The sequence below is a fragment of the Gavia stellata genome, chromosome 21 (assembly GCF_030936135.1).
Source record: "Gavia stellata isolate bGavSte3 chromosome 21, bGavSte3.hap2, whole genome shotgun sequence".
Classification (NCBI taxonomy): domain Eukaryota; kingdom Metazoa; phylum Chordata; class Aves; order Gaviiformes; family Gaviidae; genus Gavia; species Gavia stellata.
The window spans coordinates 15,220,759-15,245,540 of NC_082614.1; the positions used below are offsets into that span (position 1 = coordinate 15,220,759).

The following is a 24,782-nucleotide window of genomic DNA, read 5'->3' on the forward strand; positions in this document are numbered from 1 at the left end:
CCCTAAAGGTCAACTCAAATGCAGCCTCTTCCAGAGACTCTCCATTTTCGTAGTTTTATCTGTATAGAGTAGTTGCAGGTGATGTTAGAAACTAACAATTTGTCTGGTGTCTTCCACCGTTAACTTCCAGCTTTGTGCTTGCAACTGCTTTGTCTAGACTGAGTTAATGGAGTGTCCCAGATTGTCACTGCGTATTCGGAGCTAGGTTTGTCTCAAACAACTGTTATCTTAGCGAGGGCTGCCTGGAAACCTTGGTCTTCCTCACTGATCACATTAATGAGCCTCAGACATCTTGACTGTAAAAAATCTGGAGTGCAAACTCGCATGGTACAAAATTGCCATCTTTGGGGAAGGAGTTAATAACAGCTTGAGTGATCATCTTTTGGCATTACCCATGCAAGGCTGACTTGGCTCTGAGGCATGGGGAAGGACTTAGCTGACCCTTAGGGTCCCTATCTGCTCTCTCCTAAATCTGTTCCATACACCCTTTGTGTTGTAGAAAGAAGAAGTGGAAGATAACACTGACGCAAACATGGAAGGGGCTCTGATAGCCCGGGACAGAGTCGGGGTGCAGGACTTTGTGCTTCTGGACTCCCACACCAGTGAGACTGCTTTCCTGAACAACCTTCGCAAGCGATACCAAGAGAACCTCATCTACGTAAGTGCTGGTCATGTGGATTCGTGTAGCCTATAGCAGGTGAAATGTCTCGAAGTGTAGTGCATATTTTATATATATAAAAAATAAAAAAATGTTGCCCGGCTAGATGGGATGCAAACTAAAACTGCAGGGGCGGGAGGTGCTATCAATACAGAGAATACTCTCCCAGCTTTCGTTTCATTGTGCTTTGAGACACATGGCTAGATGTTAGTAGTACCCAGCAGAGTGATCACCCAGTCATAGTCTGTCCGCTTTAGTTAATGTGAATAATACAGTCTCAGCCTGCTCTGAGTTGCCTTGCAAAGATCCAAACAATATGCAGGAGATAGCATTTCACTTTCCTATTCCGTTACTACCTTTGAAGGCAAGGCAGCGCTGAGCGTGGTCTCTGACTTGCATGAGAAGTGCTGAGTACTTCATGGTGCAAACCAAGATGACTTCACAGCCATGTCCATTTTCTCAGCAGCCCCAAGGTTATACGTTGGCTTCCAGCAGTGGCAAGTAGTATCCAAACATGTCCTTTGTCAAATGAGGACTGATATTTGTATAACACGAATGGGAAGAATTGAAAAGAAGGTAGAACAGGGCATTTTGATGTGCTAAAAATATATGCAAATAAGGGAAAATGTGATGGGTCCTGAAATGTGTTATTTGATCACCTGTCACAGTCAAGAAGGAATTTTCTCTGTTGAACAGCTAGCGATGAAGTAGAGGTCCTACTTGGCTTTCCTCCATGGCATTAGTTATTAGTCAACTCCAGAGATTTTTGTGAAACAGAGCAGGGATAGTAAATGCATTATTATGTTAATTTGGGGGGGAGAGGGGGGAATCCTATAAGCATCATGAGGTATCAAGACCTTGTATATGAAATGTAAGGTTCTAGGCTTCTGTCATTGTTCAACTCCACTCTTAACTGGGTAGCTGAAGAAGTTGGTATTGGCTTTGAAGTAGTTGATGCCTGTGGAGGGGTGTTTTGTGGTGGTTTTTTCTTCTCTCATAATGATTTCTGTACCATCTTTTCCAGTTGTTCTTGCATAATGTCCTGATGTACTTGACTCCCCTTTTGGGAGCTGTCAGGTGGGAAAGCTGTTCCATCGCTAGACTGTATATGCATTCTTTTCTCCCTGCAGACATACATCGGTACTCTTCTTGTGTCTGTCAACCCTTACAAAGAGCTAGATATCTACACCGTGACGCAGATGCAGCTTTATCGAGGGGTAAACTTCTTTGAACTGCCACCACATCTGTAAGTAGAACCCTTAGGATTTCACTTTATGTCAATAAATTGGGTTTTCTCTGTAATGCTGTGTACTAGCAACAAGGACGTGTGTCCGCAGTCACTGGGTCTGGTGAACGCTGATATTTTTATCTTCCTGTAGGTAAGGAGGTATTTGTCTCTGTCTTCTAGCTAGATAATAAAAGGGGAACAAAAGGATTGCAGAAGTCATGTTGGGGAAACTGTAGGGGAAGAGTTATCTTGAAGATAACTGTCCAGACCAGCGCTCAGTGTGTCCTCCTCATCACACATGGTCTAGTCAGACCCCCGCCTGACTGTGTCTGTGTGCAAGTCAACACCTTTTCCTTTGGTTGTCCAAAACACTCCGGTCATCTTGCCTTGTCCTCTGAGGCCCCATGTCAGCATAGGCAACCCCAGGACTAGCACAGTGCTCGTGCACAGCCTCCACTTGGACTTCTCAGGAGGGGAAAAAACCTGAACTTCTGAACTCTGTGCTGGAATTTTTTTGGTGGTCGGAAGTTGTTGGGTGGTTTGCTGAGTAGGTTGTTTTCTTTTCCTTCCTTAAGTGGTATATTGGTGCAGGCTCTGCTATTGGTTGTCTTTGTACCTGTCTCTATCAGCAGAAGTTGAGATCTTCCCTTTACGGGAATCAAAACTGGCTCCTCTGCTTTCGAAGAGAGAGTCCCTGCTGTGTATAAACAATATTCACCAGGAGTACATGTAGCCTGTATAAATCCTACAGCAACAATGGGGCAAAGAACAAGCCCTATCTGTCCGCAATTACAGACTGGGTTTTTACTATGAGACCTCGAGTCCGTCTCATGTTTTGAGCTGTACTTTCCCCTCATGTCCAATACTTGTAAAGTTGGATGAGGAGTAAGTACTTCTGAAAAACTGTTGATGCTCTGCCTCCTGTTGCCATTTCTAACGGATGCTTTGCCTCTGAATACTTGTGATCCTTGTTCAGGTATGCCATAGCTGACAATGCCTACCGGGTGATGTGCAGTGAGTACAACAACCATTTCATCCTCATCTCCGGGGAGAGCGGAGCTGGGAAGACAGAAGCATCCAAGAAGATCTTGCAGTATTACGCGGTAACCTGTCCAACTACAGAGCAGCTGCAGATCGTCCGTGATCGTCTGTTACTTTCCAATCCTGTTCTGGAGGTAAAAACTAAGTAGAGGTACAAAATGCAGAAGAGTTGGTGTTAATGGCCTCGCTCCACAAGACTTTGATGCAAGTCTACACACCTGCACCCAGGAATGGCCTCCTGTTTTACAAGATTTTGCATCTGCGTACATAACAAATAACATACATTCAGCCTCTTGGCAGCACGACCTCTGAAAGAACGCTTGGGATTTAATGTCGCTTAACATTTAGAAACTTAAACCTGGGTTTTATAGTGGAGGGTAGCTGAAACCCAGGAGTACAAGGAAACTGTACAGCATACTACAGTTCCTCATGGCTTCAGTTATAGGTCATGCAAGAAAGAGAGAATTTGTTTAGCTGAATTCCACATTAAAGCTAGGGAAATACATTAGTTGGTATTTCCTTAATCCCACTAAATTCTGTGGTAGGACTCAGCTGATGCAGCAAATCTTTGTCCTATCGTGGGTGTCAGGTTCTCAGTAAGATGAGAAGTGACTTAATTTATCTGTTTATCCATAGGCTTTTGGAAACGCAAAAACTCTGCGTAATGACAACTCGAGTAGATTTGGGAAATACATGGATATCCAATTTGATTTTAAGGTGAGAACAAACTTAATGGACCGTTATTAAAACAAGCTGTATCAGTGAACCTCTTGGACACTCGCCCGGCAGCACAGGATTTATTAAGACCTACTTACACTGCAGATTTCTGACCTTATTTTTACAGGTCTTGCATTTTGTGAGTAAGGTGACTAGTTACGTGTACTGAAAGCTTCCTATGTTACTGGAAATACTGCCAGTGCTCCATGGAATGCTAATATATGTTGTTGTAAAGCACAAGTTACACCAGAAGGACAGCAAACTCTTTAGATACAGCTTGTACTGTTGTTGGATACTAACTCTTAAACACAAGATGGCAGATAAGTAACAGCAGACACATGCTTCTCCTGACGCTGGTCCTTGTTCCTAGGTGTGGAGGAACAGCCGTCAGGAGGATGTTATTTATATCTGCTGGTGTTGATCTGACTGCTTTGTTCTGCCAGGGAGCTCCAGTGGGAGGGCACATCCTCAGTTACCTAATTGAGAAATCCAGAGTTGTCCACCAAAATCACGGAGAAAGGAATTTCCATATTTTCTACCAGTTATTAGAGGGTGGAGACAAGGATCTTCTCTGCTGGCTTGGGCTGGAACGCAACCCCCAGAAGTACGCATATCTTATCCAGGTCGGTGAGAGCTTGTCCCTCTCTCTGTGTTTTGCATCTAGAATTGCAGGGATTGCAAATGCAGCTTTCCTCACGTACCGAGTGCGCTGCTGAGAGAACCCGCTACTGCCACGCTATAGCGAAACTCGCAGGCAGGGTGGTTACAAACAGATTTGCCCTGAGGCTGTCATACATCATTCTACCCTGGGTGCTTTTGCAGCAGGAACTGTTCTAGCTGCGATGGCCCAGGGATGTGTGTGATAAGCTGCTTATAAGGGATAATAGCTCTTATTGGATCAGCTGATAATAGTAGTGGGGGCAGAAACAAGCTTTTGGGCAATGTGACCCAGTGACAGCAAGGCCATTAGAGTTTCAAAAAAAAGTTGTTTTCACCAGGTCTCTTATTAATTGTGTATTCCTCACGTTCTGTGTGTGTGGAATGGCTTACTGCTGCTGTGAGAATGTAAACACTCTTAGGCAAATGCCACCAAACCATTTGATGACCCTGGTCCCTCTGGTACGGTCAAGACACTTCTTGATTCATTGAGAAGAGTGGTCTGAGCTACTAAACATATTAAACAGCAGAGTAGTATCTGTCTGCAAGGTATGCTTTGTATAAAGGCATCTCTTCTAACGCCCCTGTGTCAGGACCTGGTATAAAATGAGTTTCTCAGGATTAATAGACCTCATGTTATAGAGGTCCATAGGTATGGTTATGCAGTATACAGCTCACTTTGTGGTAGTGCTCTCACTTCCCTTTCTTCCTTGGCAGTGAAGAATACTTGGGCAGGAGGTATTACTACCACAAAAATGGAAGATGGCTGTAAGCTCAAGCTCTTCACAAGACTTGGCCATTTTATGGTAATCACTACCCAAGCTCAATGCTTTAACTTACCTGAAGCTTTAAGTATAAGGTGAAAGAGCTGATCAAATGAGCTGCTTTCAGTATTGGAAGGACTGAAATAAACTTGCTAGCTAGTTGCAGGCTGCATCTATACAGGCTGCGGAAACTGGAAATGAAAGTAGTATGCCATGTTTACTGCTGATAATAAAATTGCTTTGCCAATTAATTGTACTAATTCATCTTTCTTTTACTGTATAGGGACGATGTGCCAAAGTGTTTTCTATTAATGACAAGAATGACTGGAAAATAGTCCGCAAAGCTTTTTCTATCATTGACTTTACTGAAAAAGATATAGAGGTATGCACGTTAAAAGGGACGAGCCTACCAAAGGGAATTTAAGCAAGGGGTGTGCGGCTGTCTTTCCTTAAAAGCGATGGAAGCAGTCTTGCTTGGGAGAGGTGTTAAGGATGGAACAGGACATCATTTTGGGGGGCTTGAGGGAGTGGGTGGGTGAAGAGCTCTATCCCTTGGTGTACAGCACGATGGCAACTGGTGGTAGCATACCTCTGAAGCAGGTTGTCTGATTCGCCTCCTTCAGCCTGGCCAATATTTGGCTTGTTAGCATGCATAGCAAAGATTGGTACCATCCCGTGGAGCTGGGGGAACCTGTTTTCTAATGGTCTGTATCTCCTTATTAGCAACTCTTTGGGATTGTTGCTAGTGTGCTGCACCTCGGGAACATTCAGTTTGAAGAAGATAGCAATGGACATGCCATCATTCGCGACGGCACGCAGATCAAATGGATATCAAAGGTATCTCTTCTGAGATAGCATCAGTATTACAAGTGCTATGAAGAAAGCCTTAACTTTGCTTTGTTTTCCTCTTAAGGACAAAACCATCTGTTCCCAAAAGCAGAAGGATTGCTATATAAATACTCAGCTCTTGTTATAAGCTATCTTGAATTGTAGGGCCCCTTTTCTCTGTAGCACATCTCTCAAACTTCTTTACTTATTGTTGCTCAAAGATGAGTGTAGCTGGGAATGGACCTGGGGGTTATGCCCTACTGATCACACAACACTGCTTATTGAAACAGTCTCCTCCTGGCCATTCTCTGAGTGCAAGTATTTCTTTTTCTGCAGCTACTGGGTGTGCACTTGTCCATTCTGCAGGAATCTCTCACCCATCGGAAGATCGAAGCCAGATCTGAAGAGGTATTGATTAGTCCTGCGTAACCCCAGGCAGCTGGGAGCCACCCCAGCTAGTGCTGGTGACAGATGAGGAGCTCTGTTCTTAGCAGTGTTACAGTAAAAACAGGTCACTCTGGCTGTCTCTCTCCTCTGTATCGCCTTTCTCTTCTAGCCTGAGACGTTAAACTAAAATATATTCCCAGTATTCTACAATTACCTGAGGGGGGGTTGCAGAGACGTGGGTGTTAGTCTTTTCTCCCAAGTGACAGGACAAGAGGAAATGTCCTCAAGTTGCACCAGGGGAGGTTCAGGCTGGATATTAGGAAAAATGTCTTTCCTGAGAGCGTGGTAAAGCACTGGCAGAGGCTGCCCAGGGAGGTGGTGGAGTCACCATCCCTGGAGGTGTTCAAGGGACGTGTGGACGTGGCACTGCGGGACATGGTTTAGTGGGCATGGTGGGGTTGGGGTGATGGTTGGACTTGATGGTCTTACAGGTCTTTTCCAACCTTAGTGATTCTGTGATTCTATTAGAATTTTACTGCTGAACAAGGTAGTAACTGTTAAAAAGCTGGGAAGAGGGACTTGCTGGCAGCCCTGTATTTGAGCCAAACAACTTCCTCTTGTTCCATCCCTGGAGTGCTTCCTGGGAAACTGGGCTGCATAAACAGAGAACAGCACTGGTAAAAACTGTTCCTTGAGCATTTTGTTACAAGTTAAGTAAGATAAAACTAAAAGGATGTCAGAATACTTCTCCCCACTTGTCTAAACTAGTATGCTCCAAAATGTAGTATCACAATCCTGCTGGCACATGGCCATACACCAGACCGAAGTAACACTGATGGTAAATTAAAGCTGTAGGCAGCTACAGTTCAGATAGGCTGAGCACTGTGCTGTGGTATGCAACGGCATGGCTGGCTCTCCGAGCCACAAGTGTGAACTGGCTTTGCAGAACTTTGCTCTGATCATCATGTGGTGTTTATCATCTCCAGCATGTCTTTATTTCTTTTTAGGTCCTAAGTCCGTTGAATGTGGATCTGGCATTCTACGCTCGGGATGCAGTAGCAAAGGCGATTTACGGACGAACTTTCACTTGGCTAGTCAACAAAATTAACGGCTCTCTAGCCAACAAGGTTGGTTTCTTGTCTAGTGTCCTCTTAGACACTGAGTGCTCCTAACACGCTGAGCAGAGTTTCTCCAGTGAGGCCCTACAGCACTCATCACCAAATATCTTGGGTGCTTGATAATTGATGTAGGGGCATCCCACAGCACTGACCTGGAAAACGGTTTAGTTAAGTGTGGAAAGTGGCATGTTACATAGTTTGAGCAGTTCATTACCTGCTTTAAAGTGGTTTCTCCATTGGCATGTGACACGAAGCTCTCAAAGAGCTTAAAAGCTTAAAATTTATGTGAAGGAAATAACATGAAGCATGCAGGGAAGAAGCATCAGCTGAAGCAGCAATTATAGAGCAATGGTGTCTTTAACAGGATTCAACTCGGAAAACGGTTATTGGCCTGCTGGATATCTATGGTTTTGAAGTGCTGGACACAAACAGGTAACAGCAGTTCTGAGGCATGGGGTAATCTGTCCTCGTGCTGGTGGGGGCACATGCTGAGGTCCTACATGGCAGCTTGAGTGTACTCTTACCCCAGCAAGGCAAGCTACAGGTGACTGCAAAATCTGAGTGCGCCGAGTTAGCTGAACCCCCTGGTGAAAGCTTGAGCTCTGACTGCTTGCCTGGATTTGAGCCACTGGTACAACAGTGTGGGAGGGATGTATGGGTTTGAGCTGTATAGAAGTGGGCTGACTGGCTGTAGTAGGTAGTGGTGGGAGAAGTAAAACCGTCCATGAAATAAATAAAAATTAATGCTCGTTTAACCACTCTGAAGCTTTGAGCAGTTCTGCATTAATTACTGCAATGAGAAGCTCCAGCAGCTGTTGATTGAGATGACCTTGAAAGCAGAGCAGGAGGAATATGAACTGGAAGGAATAGAGGTAACTTACTCTTTTCCCCCTCCCTTTTTTCTTTGAACTGCTGTTACACTGAATGCTTTTGATCATCAATGAAGAAGACATCCTGCTTTTTTGTTTTGTTTAGTTTGCATTGTTCATGTGGGAAGTATAAGATAGCCACAGGTCTCATTCTGTACCCCTTTTTGCAGTGTAAGTTAGCCTAGATTTAATTTACCTCTTCTAAGAAAGGAGTAGGGCATGCCCCAAAACCCAAAAGGTCAGCAGTGACTCTGTCCCTGTAGAAATTGGGAGCTCCAACAGTGTAAGACACTGGATGATGGAGAGCATTAATGTCAAGAATAAGAGGATGGTCTGGGCTGCTGAAAGCAGGCAGACGGTAGTGTGGGGTGATGGATCAATGTGCTGCCACTGTTTCTCCAGCAGCTTGGTTGGTCCTAAATAACAACACTGATCTTCACTGGGACTGGAGCCTGGCTCCAAAGAACTTAAAAACTGCAAGGAAAAGACCTTCCTCTAAAACTCCTCTTCTTCTTTTTCTCTTATTTCCAGTGGGAACCAATTCCGTATTTTAACAACAAGATCATCTGTGACCTGGTTGAGCAGAAGCATAAAGGAATAATCTCCATTCTGGTAAGAACAGAGTTTGTGCTACTCGAATTAAAACACATGCCTGTGCCCTGTTGCAATGGCCCATAATCGCAGTTTTTCCTCTGATTATGTGCTGAGTCTGCATTATTCAGAATGTAAACAAACAGACCTTGTAAACAAAGACCCAGCAGGTTAAGGTAGAGGATCTGCTTGCTGGAGAGCTGTGTGTTGGGAAGGTGGTACACTGCTTCTGCAGCAGCTCTGAGTGCTTGAGGAGGCAGACCTAGGCCATCCTCTCTACTTTTTGCCTGGAGACACTGAGCCAGAGAAGGAAGGTGCCTGCAGCGACCTGGCTGGCTATAGGCAGCAACAGGGATGGGACCCAGGCTTCTTCCAAGTACCATTAGGGAGGCTACGGAACACCAGGAGTGCTGCTCCATAGCCACCTCAAGCCAGACATCCAGGCTCTTGCAAAGATGAAAGAGGACCATTCATCCCATCTATCTCCTTACGTGACTTGCTAGCCTTGATGTCTGATGCTTCAGAAGGGCTCCACTAGGAGAGAAACCTGAGAGCTGCCTACCTCCTCCTGAGCTGTAGGTCTTCCTCTCGTTTCCTTGCCCTTTAGTTGTTACTGCTCCTAAAATACTGATCTGAAGAAGATCCTCTTTGTGCCTTCGTAGGCATGGCAGGAGAAATGGGAGAGGTTGAAGGCAGCTCTCTCCAGAGCCTTTAACAAGGAGCTTGTTCTGCAACGCTGTGTAACACTTTTTGCTTCAATAAGTGTGAGGTTCCATGGGGATGAGTCTGCGCACACAAGCTAACTACCATGATGAAACTTTCTTGCATGCAAACCCAATTAGTCAGAAATCTAGTAATCTCCTGTAGAGACTTGTAGCCAAACTTGAAGTTGAGTTGTCCCTTGTCACCACCTCTGACATGTCCACAAAGCTGAGAATTTTTATCCCCTCGGTACAGGAGACAGAGGATTAGTAGGTTGTAATCCAGAGAAGGTGCTGCTGAAGCTCAGCATTAGCTTCGCATTGCAATGGATTGTTCTTTCAAGCAAGGCTTCTCTACACATAGTACAATTGGGGGAGCAGAAGGAGTTGTGTTTCTCGGGTTAGAAAAGGGTAATCTATAAGCTTGTCTTCGCCCTCCAACTCTGCGATTCATCCAGACCAAGAGTCCTTCAGGTCCTTCTGAATTCTGGTGTCTAACGATGTCATCTTTCTCACTGTTTTTTGTTTAAATGAACTACAGATAATAAAGGATGAGGCAGGGTACTACCAAATTTGGAAGAAAAAGGCAGATTTGACTTAGCTTGACTTATCTTGACAGTTCTACTGAAAACAGATAAATGAAGCTCTAAATTTAACTAGGAAATTGCTTGTATAAAATAGAACTCATCTCAAACTGTAACCAAGCTCTTTGGTTTTGCGTAATAAAGTTGTACTAAATATTAGCGAGGAGGGACTGGTCTGTTCAGAGCAGCTTTTGATCTGGTGCCTGCTGTTTCAGGATGAAGAATGCTTACGGCCTGGTGAAGCGACTGATTTGAGCTTCTTGGAAAAGCTGGAAGAGAAAGTAGGAGATCATGCCCACTTCGTGACGTATGCATTTACACTCTGTATCCTATCACAGAGGAAACTCTTCCCATCTCTTACCCATAACAGAGTGTTGGGGAGGGAACAATTTTTGCTTCGTACCAAAGAAAATCAAGCAGCCCATCCACTGTCTGACGTTGTGATGTGCTATGCTGGTAGAGTATGACCTGGGGTATTTGGGAGGGGGGGATTCCTGTCTCTTTACTAGTGTGGTGCTGATCTTTGAGTCTGGTTTCATGCCACGCTAAAATTAGGGACTAAAGATGAGATTGCTTTGGCCCATGAAGGTTAGATGGCTTTGGCCATAGATGTGTTTGTCCCCCACTGCCTCCAGGGAAAGCTGAAGAAATTGTGAAGAGGAGCCTAACGCCCCGGGCTGTGAGTGGTACATAAATATTTTAAGAGTTCGTCTTGATATGTGTGAGCTTTGGGAAAGAAGAGGGAAGAAACATGCTCCTGCTCAGGTCTCCCAGATGAGTGGCGTCTTGGTTAATACCCAATTTGTAGTAATTTTGGACAGGTTTGGTGGCAGATGAACACGTTGGCGCTGGGCTGTTCTGGCAGTTCCCAGCAGAAGCCCACTGAAGGGCTTTGACAAGTCACCAACTCAAAGTCACACTGCTGAATCGTCACAGTTTCTACATCTCTGAAGTTCATCACAGCCAAGTGGAAAATTTGTAGCCAACTTCCTCGTCACCACAATGTGTCTTAATACTGTTCTGCCTGATTAAAAGCTTTAAATAGAAGTGCTAGAGCTACTTAAATGGGATCTGTACTTGGCAATACTCTTGGAAGGAAACTTTGTACTCATGTGCTGTTGTGACACACAACTCTGCTGTTAGTGACTGCTTATAAAGCTGAAAGTTAAACTGTTAAGTTACTCTTCTGATTTTTCTTTTATTTTTTTTTCCCCAGGAGTTGTCACTTTCTAAAATTTTCCTGCAATTCTTGAAAATCTTGATTCCTCCTTTGAATTTGCGTTCTTTTTCTAGGGCAAAAGATCTCAAACAATCCTTCCCCTCGGTTTTGAAATTGAGGAAGCTGGTGATCTTTTCCTCATGTAGGCAATGAGAATGTGCTTAAATGAATGTTACAGGAGGAAATCTTAATACTTCTGGCAAGGGTGATCGTTGCCGAATGGCAGTGGATAGGTCGCAGATATTTTGCAGAGTTTCTGGTAGCTGACTCCCATGCTCCAGCACTGCATTTTGCTGTTAGCTGTTCGGAATGGATAGATAGATGATAACCTGTTTGTGGGCCGTAACTATATGTTGATAGAACAGACATCAAGCAGACTCCCAGCTCTCCTACAGCTGCTTTTTGTGCAGGTGACTTCCTACAAGCTGAGAAAGCCTATTTGCTGCTTTTTCTTCCCACCCACCCCCCACCCCCCCCCCCCCCCCGCAGTCGCAAGCTTGCAGACCAGAAAACACGGAAATCGATTGACTGGGTGGATTTCCGCCTCCTTCACTACGCAGGAGAAGTCACTTACTGTGCTGTTGGTGAGTGTGGACAAAGTGCCAGTCTAGAAGTTACCTGAGCTTTTAAGCCAATGTGTTAGATGATGACTTGACGTGAAGATGAATTACGAAATATCTGTCTTCTGAAAAGATTGTTACTTGAAAGTCTTAAACACGAATGCAGTGTGAATTTTGAAGATATAAATTTCCAGATCTTGTGTTAAAGTGTGTAGCCTCCAAAAAGAATTAAACCTTATTTTTTTTTTCAGGATTTCTGGAGAAGAATAATGATCTCCTGTACAGAAACCTGAAAGAGGTAAGAGCCAAAAAGGGATGCTGTTCTCTTAAGTTACCTTGTTCGAAGCAGAGATGTTTTGCGGAAGATTTATTTCATCTCTGTAGCAAACAAGAAGGTAGATTTCCGCTTAGCAATGTTCCTTAGGCACTTGCATGCGTGTCCTCGCAGCTGTGCTGCTCAGGTTGAGAAGCAGCACAGAGGGCGTAGCACCCCTGCTCGATAAGGCAGCCTTTCGCTCTCCCTCTTTCAGGTGCTGTGCAACTCCAAAAATGGCATCGTTAGAGACTGCTTCTTACTGGCAGAACTAGACAACAGGAGGAGACCGGAGACCGTGAGTTTCATCTTTGGTCTTAACTTGGAACATAAACTCAACTTCCCAAGTCTTGATTTAACCGCTGATCCAGCCCTTAGTCCTGAGTGCAGTGGATTTTTATTTTTGCGGGTGTTACGCCCCTGCTAGCTTCCTGGCGGTTGGACAGCGATGTTGCTGAGGCAGGCAGCAGCAAGTGACATACCTTAATCCCGTTATTAATGCATCCTTCTACAAGGAGCCCTGTGCCAAGCATCCAACGGTAGTTTGTTTCTGAAGGGCTACCTTGCCGTGTCCAGCTGCATGGCAGGACATCAAATATTCCAGCTAAGCACTCTGTCCAGGTAACTTATGATTGACTGTGCTTCCAAAGCTTTGTGGTACTAATGCATGCGTCAGCCTTTTACTTACAGTTTTAAGAAGGGTGCAGGGAATGAGTTGACTTCAGTTACTGCACCACTTGAGTTCCAAAGCTAAGAAACGTCTTTCAATGTTGTCTTAGGTTGCAACCCAGTTCAAAAACAGTCTGACGAGCCTTATAGAAATTCTGATGTCCAAGGAGCCTTCTTATGTCCGATGCATTAAACCAAATGAGAACAAGGAACCTGGTAAGACATTGGGCTGAAGACACAGTTGAGATAAAGGAATGAAGTGAGGGAGACTTTAGCTGGTATCTAGGTACAGTGTGTATATATGTATGTTGTGTATAATGCTCTGTGTGTGTATGTGTATATGCGCTGTGTGTATATATATATTTAAAAAAAAAATCTTAGTTAAGCTAGCAGCAAAGTCGTCACCTTGGGTAACTGTGGATTTGATTCCTTCCTTGTTTGTCCCAATACATGGACAAATGAGTGAGCTTCCACAGAGCGTGTTTACCAGGGAATGTGTGTTCTTACTACAGGGAAGTTTGATGATTATCTGATCCGCCATCAGGTGAAATACCTGGGCCTGATGGAGCACTTGCGGGTGAGGCGAGCCGGCTTCGCGTATCGGCGGAAGTATGAACCCTTCTTGCAAAGGTAAGTGGAACTGTTTTGCCCTCTAGCCAGGTAGACCTGCTCTCCTGCGAGGGCTTTGGAGCAAGGTTTGCTTAAATGTTGAGCCCCAGCAACAGGAGATGTGGAGGTGTCAGCAGGCATTCTTCTGCATCAAAGATAACCTTTGTATGTGTCTTTTGTCTTTATCCATTTCGATCTGCTTTGGCATCTTCTGCCTTGAACAAAGCAGTAGGAATTTGGGGGGGGAAGTTTCAGGAAGGGGTTCCTCAAACATCAAGTCACTTTTGTTGATGTCTTGCTGATGTTTCAGGTATAAATCCCTCTGTCCAGCTACCTGGCCACACTGGCATGGGCCAGCAGCTGAGGGTGTGGAGAAGCTCATCAAGCATATTGGTTACAAGCCTGAGGAATACAAATTAGGAAGGTAAATCTCCTTTCTCCGGCTGTGATCTCTGCTGCTCAGCTACATGGTGCTTGCCATATTTGATCCTCTGTCCTGGCTGACCGCAAGCCACCACGGGGCCCTTCCCGGAGAGCTGCAAGATGTCGTGGCGTGAACAGATCCCTTTAGCTTGGCCCTTGCTTGACCATGTGAACTGGGTGGACCTGCCTGGGTCTGCAAACCTGATGGCTTCTGGTCAGTGACTTCTTTAAAACAGGCCAAAGTAACCTCACCCCAATGGTATACAATGCACAGGAGCAAGGAGATAAGTAAAAAGCCCAGATGTATAAATTTCCTTTTTAATTTTTACCTTCCCGTTTCCACGGAAGCTTGAATCCAGCTGAGTTTCTTCCATCTCTGGGTTGGGGAGATGGGCTGCCTTGCTTCAGCTCCAGGTCTCCCTGCATGCTTGGGCAGCCAGAGGCAACTTGCCTGTCTTAGGCTTGGGTTCTGTTTTTTAACTGCCTTTTGCAGCCACTCCTGAACCACAACCTTGTCCTCCCTCCTAAAGACAAGGCATGGGGCGAGGCAGGGCTCTCTAACGTCGCCTTCAACCTGTGGCTAGCAGAATCCATGAATTAATGTCTAGGGTAGTAGCTAAGACAAGGAAATCTGTTTTCACTGAGTTTCAGCTGCTTATCCTGAGCTCCACAGCTCCCGGGGAAACTTGCAGGAATCCCAGTGTTGAGAATTACAAGTCATGTAAAGGCAGAGGTCTCCACGCTGCACCTTCCAGGGCACCTGGGACCTTGGGCAGTAACTGGTGTTTTGCTTCCTTCCCTCTCCCTGCCACCCTCTGTCAAGTCCTTTGTGCCCTTTCAGGACGTGCCAGCCAGGCAAATGAAGAGTGGTTGTGGAAGGAGATGTAACTTGTCAGCATTACAGCTAGCTGGAGGACCCTGAGCCTGGCTAGGGCAGCTGAAACGATGGCTCACTGTGAATAAGCTGTTCATGGTCTCTTTTTCAGAACCAAAATATTCATTCGGTTCCCAAAGACTCTGTTTGCTACTGAAGATGCATTTGAATTCAGGAAGCACCTGTTAGGTATGGTTCCAGTTCCCTCTATCTATGTATAGACTAAGCAGAGCCTGGGGGAACTGTCTTTCTGGGCTCCAGGTTGATGCAGCAGATACACCGTGGTGAGAGCTGAGACCTGTGGTCTGCATAGCTCCCGAGAGTCCAAGGAAAACTTAGTGGTCTTTTTCCAGGGCAGGGAGAAATCACTAGCTATATTGCTTGAGTTCTAGATACATATCTCCTTTAGAGCTCCTTGGTCCTGCTATAACTGTTGGTCCATGTCTAGATGCACTAAGTACCTTTCCCCTGGGATTGGGATATCACCTCTCATCCCAGCGTTACCTGTCTGTACCTGCTTGAAATGCATAAATGCACGGGGCCGCCTAAAGGCATGTTTACCTACGCAGGCTCCTTCTGGTCCTGTTGGTGTTTTGGCGCCTTTGCTCCTCAGTGATTGTGCAGCCCTCCTGTGCCTTGGCACGTGGTGTCTGACTGCTGGGAGCAGAGCTGCCGAGTGCTCTGATCCTCTAGCTACGAGCGATGTCTCTGCTTTTTTTTTTTGCCAGTTTCAAGACTACAGGCCAAATATAAAGGATGCCTTGGAAAGAGAGAGTACAAGAAGAAGAGAGAAGCAGGTATGGGCTCTGGAGTCGAGGATTCTCTTCTTACGGCTCTGCTTTCCAGTAGGAGTCATGGCTTTGGGAGGTCACGAATCCACGTTGCTGCAGAGAGCACTTGCAGCTTCCCTGCAGGGCTGTGGGTGCTGGGGTCAGATGCAGGTGACAGCTGTGGGAAGAGCATCCACAGAGGTCCCTTTAGTTCTGTTTAGCTCCTCACACCATGTGCTGCTCTTGGCCTCCCCCAGGCATCGGCTGTGGAAGCGGCTCTGTGCAGCGGCAGCACCCTCTGCCGTGCTTGCGGTGGGGACGTTCTGGGGTACCGAGGAATCGCCCGTTCGCTGCTGGGGAAACAAACCCTCTTGTCGCAGTGGACAGGCTGATAAATAATGCTGCAGGCTCAAAGGCCAACTTTCTGAGATGAGCTGCTCGCCGTGTACAGTACATCACTGCCTTGATGTTGAGCTCTACAGCGCAGGTAGTGCCACACCAGTTATCACGGAGAAGAAAACATTCTAAACTTCTTACTCTAAAGATCAGCTGATGGGAAGAGCCGCAAAAGAGCCAGTTATAACTTCTGCTATGTGAGTTTAAAGGACAGTATAGCACAGGGCTTCTGATACTGATACAAGGACCTGATCACTTCTTGCAGCTATCAAGCTGGAGGCTTGTTGGCGAGGAGCGCTGGCACGGAAGGAGGCCAAGAAGAGGACATGGGCGGTTCAGATAATCAGAAAGTAATTATCACTGTGTGGTGGTCGTGGGGAGGGTTGTGGGTCACAGCCTGGGGGTGGATACCAAGTCCAGAGTACTGACAGTACAGTGACTCAAAACCATCTCCTTCACACCCATTTCTAAGCTATCATTGTAGTTAGGAGGACAGTTGCCAGATGGGGTTGATCAGAAATGCCTGTTGCCTCCTCAGGAATTCTGACTTGCACCAATTTTGGTTGCTCTGCTGGTTTCTGTTGGTACAGAGGATCTCCAAACTAATCCTTTGCGCTCCTGTCCGTTCTCTTCATGTATGGTCCTTCTCCACTCCCTTAAACCCAACTCCTGAATACTGCATCACAAGTAGAGCTGACCTTCCTTTCTAACTCCAAAGCACTGTATTTTGGTCAACAAAACTTGGGAAAAAAATGTTTGGAATATTATAAAGCTTAAGATTTCCACTGCTGTAACACAGGTGACAGTGTACCTGAGTTAATGTCGGTGATCTGTGAGCTTGTCATGTGCTTTCTGTGACTTGCCTTTCATTTCCATTGATTTCTGAACCTAACATGTAAGTTCTGGTTCGGATATGTTCTGTAGATTCATAAATGGCTTCATCAATCGGAAGAAACCCCTTTGCCCGGAGAACATTGAATTTGTGCAGCTTGTGCAGTACAACTACCTGATGAAGCTCAGAGACCATGTTCCAAAGAATGTCTTGGACAAGAGCTGGCTCCAACCCCCTTCCATCCTGGAAGAGGTGAGGGTTGCTGCAGGCTTCGGGAGAGGTGAAGATGGCTTCTGTTCTGTGGTCACCTGTGTGCACGCTTCACGTAGGGAAAGAGTGGTGGTCTCCTGCTGGTTTGTCCTCTGTTCGGGCATGGTGGCAGAGCCTTCGGAAGACCCTGAGATCCTCTGTATCTGTAGGATGGGAGTGGGGAGGAATGGTGCTGTTGCTTAAGTTTCCAAGGGAAAGGAGATAGTTCTGTGCTTTTGTTTTAAGTAATAGAAAGGAAGATGCACTGACAAAAAAAATGAACTAATGGATGTGGCATCCAGCCAAGGTCAGCCCACCACAACTATTAAAAATAAAATTAATCCCATGACACTTCAAACTTGCAGCACAGATAGACTTGTAGCCTTTCATCTTGTTTGGGCTTTGGCTGGACAGGTAGCCTCAGTGCATGAATTGGACGAACTCTAATTGCTTCCAGCAGAACTCTCATTTAGAAACAGCTGCTGACACTTGTTGTGGTCCCTTTGATCCTGCCTGTAACTGGGCTCAGGACCAGAGCAGACCACTCCCGTGCTGGCTGTGGCTGGTGCTCGGTGGGTGAGGTGGGCCTGGGAAATTAGAAAGCTCGGGACGGAAGGTAAGGTGATGAGGAATGCTAATGGCATGCTACCTGTGCGGTGCTGCAGCCTCGTCTGGGAGTGGCAGATGGGGTTTGCTGCTTTCAATAACTCTAATCACAGAATCGTTTAGGTTGGAAAAGACCTTTAAGACCATCAAGTCCAACCATAGACCTAACCCTGCCAAGTCCACCACTAAACCATGTCCCTAAGAGCCTCATCCACACGTCTTTTAAATACCCCCAGGGATGGGGACTCTACCACCTCCCTGGGCAGCCTCTGCCAGTGTCTGACAACCCTTTCAATGAAGAAATTTTTCCTAATATCCAGCCTGAACCTCCCCTGGCGCAACTTGAGCCTATTTCCTCTTATCTTGTTGCTTGTCATTTGGGAGAAGAGACCAACACCCACCTCACCACAACCCCCTTTCAGGCAGTTGGAGGGAGCAGCTCAGCCCTTGGTGTTCTGCCTCCCTCAGCTGCTGCTGGGCATTAACCCTGCTCTGGCAGCAAAGCTCTTCGGTAGGTGGGTCTCTGGGCTGGGGGAACTCAAATGGAGTTGTGACTAGATGTTAAAAACAGCTTGTACCAGGCAAGTATTCATTAGGACTGCAGCAGGAATTGTTTGCATACCTCACTACTTCTTTTTTGTTTTTCTTAATGTAGACATCCAAGATGCTACAGAAAATCTGCATTAGGAACCTAGTAAGGAAATACTGCCGAGGTGTTACTGCCGAGAGGAAAGCGCAGGTAACTAACATGTGGAACGCAAATGTGCGTGTTGAAGCACGCTGTGCACGTGTGACACCCGCTCCCTCTGAACTGTCTGAAACACAGACTGCACCTTCTCGCGTGCCACCGCTCCTTCTGCTGAGCCAACAGTCCTGAGCCTCGAGTAGGGTGTTTTTTAGGGGCACTTGCCATGTGCAGTGCTCCTACAGACACACGGGCTTAATCTTACGGCATTGAAACTGCACTTCTTATCATTAGGATAGTTCCATAAGTAAGAAGAGATCCATAGGGCTGTCTAGTCCCTACTATGCCTTTATTTGGTGTAATACAGGAGTAACCTGAAGGTGTTGGAAGAAACGCAGCATGAGTCGGGTAGCTATTGCATGAGTAAAAGAATGACGTTGTGTAGTAACGATGCCTATGTTGTAACTGCTGATGTCACTGATGGAGAAGCTCTAAGAGGGTAAAGGCTGTTCCTTCTCGAAACAGTTACAGCAAAAAGCGGTAGCAAGTGCCGTTTTCAGAGGGAAGAAGGAGGGGTACCTGCAGAGCGTAAACCAGCCTTTCCTGGACACCCGGCTGAGTGAGTACGCAGCAAACCCCTGACGGACTCGGCCACGTGCTCCGTGCTCAGGAAAATTCTGTTTGACAAAACAGACTCAGCTTCTAAGAGAAATTCCCATCTGCTAGAGGCAGCATCACCCGCTGCGTTTGGGCCCTACTATTTGAGTTCCCTTACCCTGTCATGTCTGGTGACACTAAACCGACTAATCTGCCAGGCTTTGCTCTCAAACGGGGGGGATACCTGGAATCCCTCTTGGGACAGATAGCCATAAATCCATGCAAAATTCCCTGTGGGCTGGGCTGGATCGGGACCCACCCTCGCTGTGCTGGCTGGAGCAGGGAGGCTGAGCGGGGACGTAGCAGTGCAGCATCGCCAGCTGTGGGGATCCAGTCTCAAGGAGAGATCCCCCATCTCTGGGGAGGAGATGGGAATCTTGGGGACCCATGTAGTCAGTGTTAAGCACATAAAAGGCAGGAGGAGAAAGCCCTGGTAGTGCATTGCCAGGGCAAGGGATTTGGGAGACTGGGTAGGGTGCGGTGGCAGCGGCGTGTGGGTGAGATGCTGGGATTGTCATTGGAAGCTCCCAGAGAGCTTCAGCCGGAGCACTATGCAGAAGGAAAAATGCTCTGGGTGGTTCTCGGCATGAGTCCTGTCCCAGGACCTGAACCAAGGACGGACCCAAGAGCAGCCAGTGACTCCCAGTGTGAATTACTTGTCAGGCAGTAAGAATCACTGAGACGGGTTTAGGAGTAGCTGGAAGTAAATGCCCTCAGTTTAGAAGGGAGTGTACCAAAGGGACAGGGATTGATGGGATGAAGACAGTTAACGTGGCTCTCTGGTGGGAGTGGTGGCCGTCTGTCGCCTACACCCAGTTTGTCTTTCTGGTTTGCTCCTCAGAAGAGAATGATATAAACCCCAAAGTACTGCAGCTCATCCACGGTGAGAAGATCAAGGTAAGGCTGGAGCTCAGCAGCCCTTGAACCCGCTGCGCTGGAGTCCTGGAGCTGGTCGGCCACGCAGACGGGGCCATCCGTGACGCCGGAGGCTGGCTTGCAGCCCTGCTGGGGTGCAGGGCAGGCTGCCGAATGGCAGTGTAGCGAGTATTTCCTTGCTTTTAAATTGGAGACAGGTTGCAAAATGCACCTACACAAAAATGATTTAAGATTGCTTTTATTAAAAGCTTAAAAAGTGTCATTAACCCTATTTGGGCTGTGATGGGCAGAAGTGCAGGTGCATGCGCTGCACTTCCCATGGTTATGGCATAGAGGGCACAGGTAAACCGTCTTTCTCAAAGCATGGTTCTGCTGCCTGAATTTCCAAGCATAAAGCAAGCAGGTCATCATAAGCAGAGGTTGGCAGCAGCTGGCGTGAGCTGTGATCCGCAGCTCCGCGGCGCAGTGCTGCTCCTTGCTGACCTGCCTCCAGCGCAGGGCCCTGCGGCAGCGAGAAGTGCCGATACCAACTCGTTGTTTTCAGTATGTGACCCCCGTGACGAAATATGACAGGAACGGGTTCAAAGCACGAGACCGGCTACTTGTTCTGACCCAGTCCTCGGCCTACGTGGTGGAAATGGCCAAGATCAAGCAGAAAATAGACTACGCCACTCTGAAAGGTAATGGTGGAGGTCGGTGTGGGTCTCCCCTTTCTGCCAGTGACCCTGGGGTGGAATGATGAACTTCTGAAACTTGGTCTTGCAAAGATATTTGAAGCAATGATCCACCTGAGAACACCTTTTTCCTGAGGGATGGATAAAGGGTCTGTGTGTCAGCATGCAGTTCCTTAAAGTATAAATTATGAGTAAGAGGACACAGTTCTTTGAAATACTTAAACGCCGGAGGACATCACCTTCTGCTGAAATAGAGAGGAGAAAAAAAAAACCCATAACTTTCCTACCCCATTTTGTAGGTATTTTTTTAATCCTGCCATTGTCTGAACTACAGTCCCAGGGTAGAATATATACGTTCTCCCTCCCCCCTTACCAAAACAAAGGTAGCGTGGAAAGGTATGGAGCAAACAACTAACGCACTGTGTTTAAATAACCACTGTTGGAAACGTGTTATGGACAAGTGGATGACAAAGAAAGCGATCTTCAGAAGGTATTCGGAAAACTGGGAGGATGACGGTGGTGGTGTGGAACTGTCTTTGGTAGTTTTTCCCCTAATGCTTGGATTTTTTTTGAAGGTATTTCCACCAGTAACCTGAGTGATGGGATTGTAGTCATTCATGTTCCTGAGGACAACAAACAGAAGGTAGAAAATTGAAATGTAGCTGCTGTGAGCTTGTGGTCAGCAGCAAGGTCTTGTAGCTGACACCTCTAGTATCTTCCTATGAAATATTGGGATTACACAGCTACTAGTGTTTACTAACTCTGTAATCAGCTAGACCTTTACGTTCTTGCTGTCGCACCATGAAAGCTTTCGCTTTCCTTTTTTTAGAGCCGAAGTTGCTATAAATCCTAAATAGTCCCTGGAAGGGATGTTTAACAAACCAAACTTGTACGTGACTTGTAATTGCTGTGTAGTTACCGGTCCCCTCTGCAGAGCAGTCACTACTCTGGCGCTAGGAAGGAGTTTCTCCGAACGCGCAGCTGCTGCGGGGCTTACGTGCTGGGGCGATGCCAGATGACTTCATGCCTCTTCTTTTTTTTGTTTCTTTCCAGGGAGATGTGATACTTCAGTGTGAGCATATCTTTGAGACGGTCACTAAGCTCTGCCTGCTGGCCAATAAGCAAAACCTCGTTAAAGTCGTGCAGGGAAGGTAAGGAAGGAAGTTGAATGGGGAGTATTGTGCAGGCTGTATTTTATGGAAGAAGCTGCTTCAAAAACTTTTAGGCCTGGGCTATGTAGGTCAAAACTATAACATCACCCCAGCAGACAGTGCCCTAAGCTGATGAGGGCTGTTGCAGTAGCACGGCTGTTTTCATGGCTTCCTTTCACAGAGGCACGGGGGAAAAAGGAGGGGATGCCCTGAAACAAGGAAATATATTAAAAAATCATGACAACTTTTTTCCCCTTGCGAATGAAGCTTGCTTCCACAATGGTGTGGTCGCATCTTGCTGGGTGCGCTGTGCTGCGCTGCCCGTGACCCATCTGCCAAAAACCCAAACTCATTTATAGGTGACTGTACTTCAAAAAGACTTTTTTCAGGCTTCCGCTGATGTGACCTGAGCGTGAGGCTGTGGGTTTAGTGGTTTCACAAGGGATCTCATTAGCAGCAGCTCTGAGGAAAGCCTGTGGGGCTCAGCCTGTGGGTCACTTCAGGATAAACGCTCCTCTCCCTAAAAGACTGAGAAGGCCCCGAAATGCGATTGCTGAGCGCAGGAACCTTCCCAGTCACGCCGGCAAGCTAATGGCAGGTGGATGCAGTCTGTCTCTCAAATCCCTACATGAATTGAAACTGGCATATGAAACATGTGCTTCTGCTCCAGCTTTTCTCTCTGGCCTCTGCATTTCAATTGTAATTAGATTCTGTGTGTTCAGTGGTTTTCTCCAGGTCAGATCTGCTTATCTTCTAGTGCTTAATTGCACTAGGAAAATGCAAATGCCGGGACCAGGCAGGCATGCTCCACTCATCAAACCCTTCTGGGTTGTGTACTATAATGCAATTGTTTAGGAAATTTACCTAAGCTGGAGGGCTCTGATCTTCTAATCTAATGAGATTTGCCAAGGGAACAGAAATAAAGGGGGCTTAGAGTAAAGCCTATTGCGAGGAAAGCATCTCATGAGTAATTCTGTCTGTATTTGCAGTCTTCAGTTTCGCATTGGCGCTGGGAAGGAAGGGACAATGGTCTTCACCGTTGGGCAGGAGCCTCAGGTCTTTAAAGCCAAAAATGGACAACTAACAGTGGTAAGGCCTCAGCTAAGCACTGGGAAGTGCCTTGTGCTTTCTCCTTTGATGCTCAACCCCTGTAGAGAGCACAGCTAAGTTCTAGCAAGGGTGTGTTGTATGAGTTCGGGAGGACTTGGTTCCTCTCACAGAGCAGAGAGGTGCACGATGTAACTACCCGGTCAGTATCTACCGACATAAGATAACGCAGGATAGATGGTCATTGCTGTGTTGGGAGTTGCAGTTACATACCTTGCATGTGAATTGTCACTGCTACTTGCTCTCTCAAGCTAGCACAGGCAGAGGGAGGAAGGTTCTCTCCTGGCTTGGTCGTTTAGAGAATTTAGCCTGAGCCCAAATTCAATGTGCACCTGCAAAATGAGGACTCGGGTGAAGTTGCCACCTCTTGTTGCCTCCCTCCACCAAGTTATTTCTGAAATCGGTTGGGGGACAGAGGGAAGGCATTTCTTGTCACCCAGGTTATCCGAGAAGGAAGGGTCTGTCTGCCCAGCGGCAGTTCTGCCAAGACTGAAGGGAGAACGGATTCTGGCTCCGTGTGTAGCTATGGGAAACGGAGGAGCTTTGCTTCTGTCCTTGCTCAGGGTTGGGCAGGGAGGCGTGCTCACCCGGCCTCCATCGGCTCACAGCAGCAAGGCAGTAAAGGGCAAGCGTGGCTGGAGAACAAGGAGAGATGTGGGTCTCTGCGGCTTCACCACTGAGCTTAGCGTGTTTGGGGCTGCCAGCCCCAAGGAAGAATTAGATGCTGAGGTGTAATACCCTCGGGCACTGGTTAGCTGTCCTTGCAGGCTGGAGACAAGGGAGTTGTCTTGATTAAGCCAATCGTTAAACAGAAACCACACAACCTCTTTTCCCACAGACAGGACACACCTCCAGGACGGAACATCTGTACTTAATGACTCCTTCCTTTTCTTGTCCCAGGTGTCAACCCAGGCAAAGTCGTGATAAGAAACAGTTCCTGTTCCTGGTCACTGTCTTGGCTAGGAATGAGAAGGAGCCCAGGACTTGCACCTCCCCTGGAATCTTTGATGCCATAGGGCTGCTGTGATTTGAGAGTTTGCTTGCATCTTTTAGGCTCTTTTTTTATAGCTTAAAACTATTCAATATAGCTAAATAAATTCCATTATGTTGCTGTAACGTTCCAGTGAGCACAGATGCTCCTTACGCACTGTCACAGGGAGACTTTTAAACCAGAAGTTGTGGTTCCACACATAAATGTCTGTCTCTGTGCACTCATGAGAGCTGAGAGTTCTGACCAGGCAGGAAGGATTAAGATAGAAGCAAAGAGGGTTCTCTAGCCAGCTCGCCAGGAGAACTGCATCAAGTGAAGTTAACTCTGGTCTGAAAACACCTTTTCTCTCAGGGAGGCTGGCAAAGCCTTTAAACCCAGGGAGGGATTAAATGTGTGGGGAGATGGTTAAATGTAGTGGTAGAGCTGGTGCTGATACTTTTGTTGGTGCATCTGAAGCTGCTCAGCTGGAACTCTCAGTAAGCTGCTTTCTTGTCTAGTCTGAGATGGGGGAAGAGCTTTGCTTTTAGAGTAACACTGTCCTGGTTCTCCCTGCACCACAGCCGTGCATGGTGCAGTGGAAGCAAAACCATCAAAGATGACCAAACTCCCCCCTCTTAAAAAGGGATGTGCTGGCTTGGTGCAGCCTGGTTCAGAAGAAACCAGTCTCCTGCTGCTGAAGAGCCTTCATCTCTACCCTCAGAGCTGAGACTCTGCTCCCTCAAGATTGTGGTAGGCATCACTGTTCCCTTGAGGTGTACTGGGGCAGCTATGTGGGGTGGTCCTTGCCGCTGTACTGCCACTCTCTCTGTTCATAGCACTTACTCTGCTGCCTCATGTTGAGGTGAACTTGTAGCTCCTGCTCCCTCTTGCTTTGGCTAGGCTGAAACTACAGCCTGAAGATCCAGGACTTGCTGCCTCTAAATCTTGAGGTCTGCAGCATCCTGAGAGCCTGGTGCCTCTGCCCTGAGCAGGGCCAGG

At 46.8% G+C, this 24,782-nt stretch overlaps 1 protein-coding gene across 1 annotated transcript; it reads left to right on the plus strand.

The window, feature by feature from the left end:
- Nucleotides 1-517: 517 nt before the first annotated feature.
- Nucleotides 518-23,737, plus strand: MYO1H (myosin IH). The gene is made up of 31 exons (XM_009818894.2): nt 518-658; nt 1,789-1,904; nt 2,863-3,061; nt 3,564-3,644; nt 4,088-4,267; nt 5,349-5,447; nt 5,789-5,902; nt 6,230-6,301; nt 7,288-7,407; nt 7,763-7,830; nt 8,165-8,270; nt 8,799-8,879; nt 10,359-10,450; nt 11,852-11,946; nt 12,174-12,220; nt 12,453-12,533; nt 13,015-13,120; nt 13,417-13,534; nt 13,824-13,937; nt 14,923-14,999; nt 15,539-15,607; nt 16,242-16,326; nt 16,901-17,060; nt 18,319-18,402; nt 18,874-18,967; nt 19,847-19,902; nt 20,426-20,561; nt 21,131-21,198; nt 21,609-21,706; nt 22,696-22,795; nt 23,714-23,737. Exons 1-31 carry the CDS (start codon nt 533-535, stop codon nt 23,735-23,737), a joined length of 3,066 nt encoding a protein of 1,021 aa, XP_009817196.2. The 5' UTR covers nt 518-532.
- Nucleotides 23,738-24,782: the final 1,045 nt, after the last annotated feature.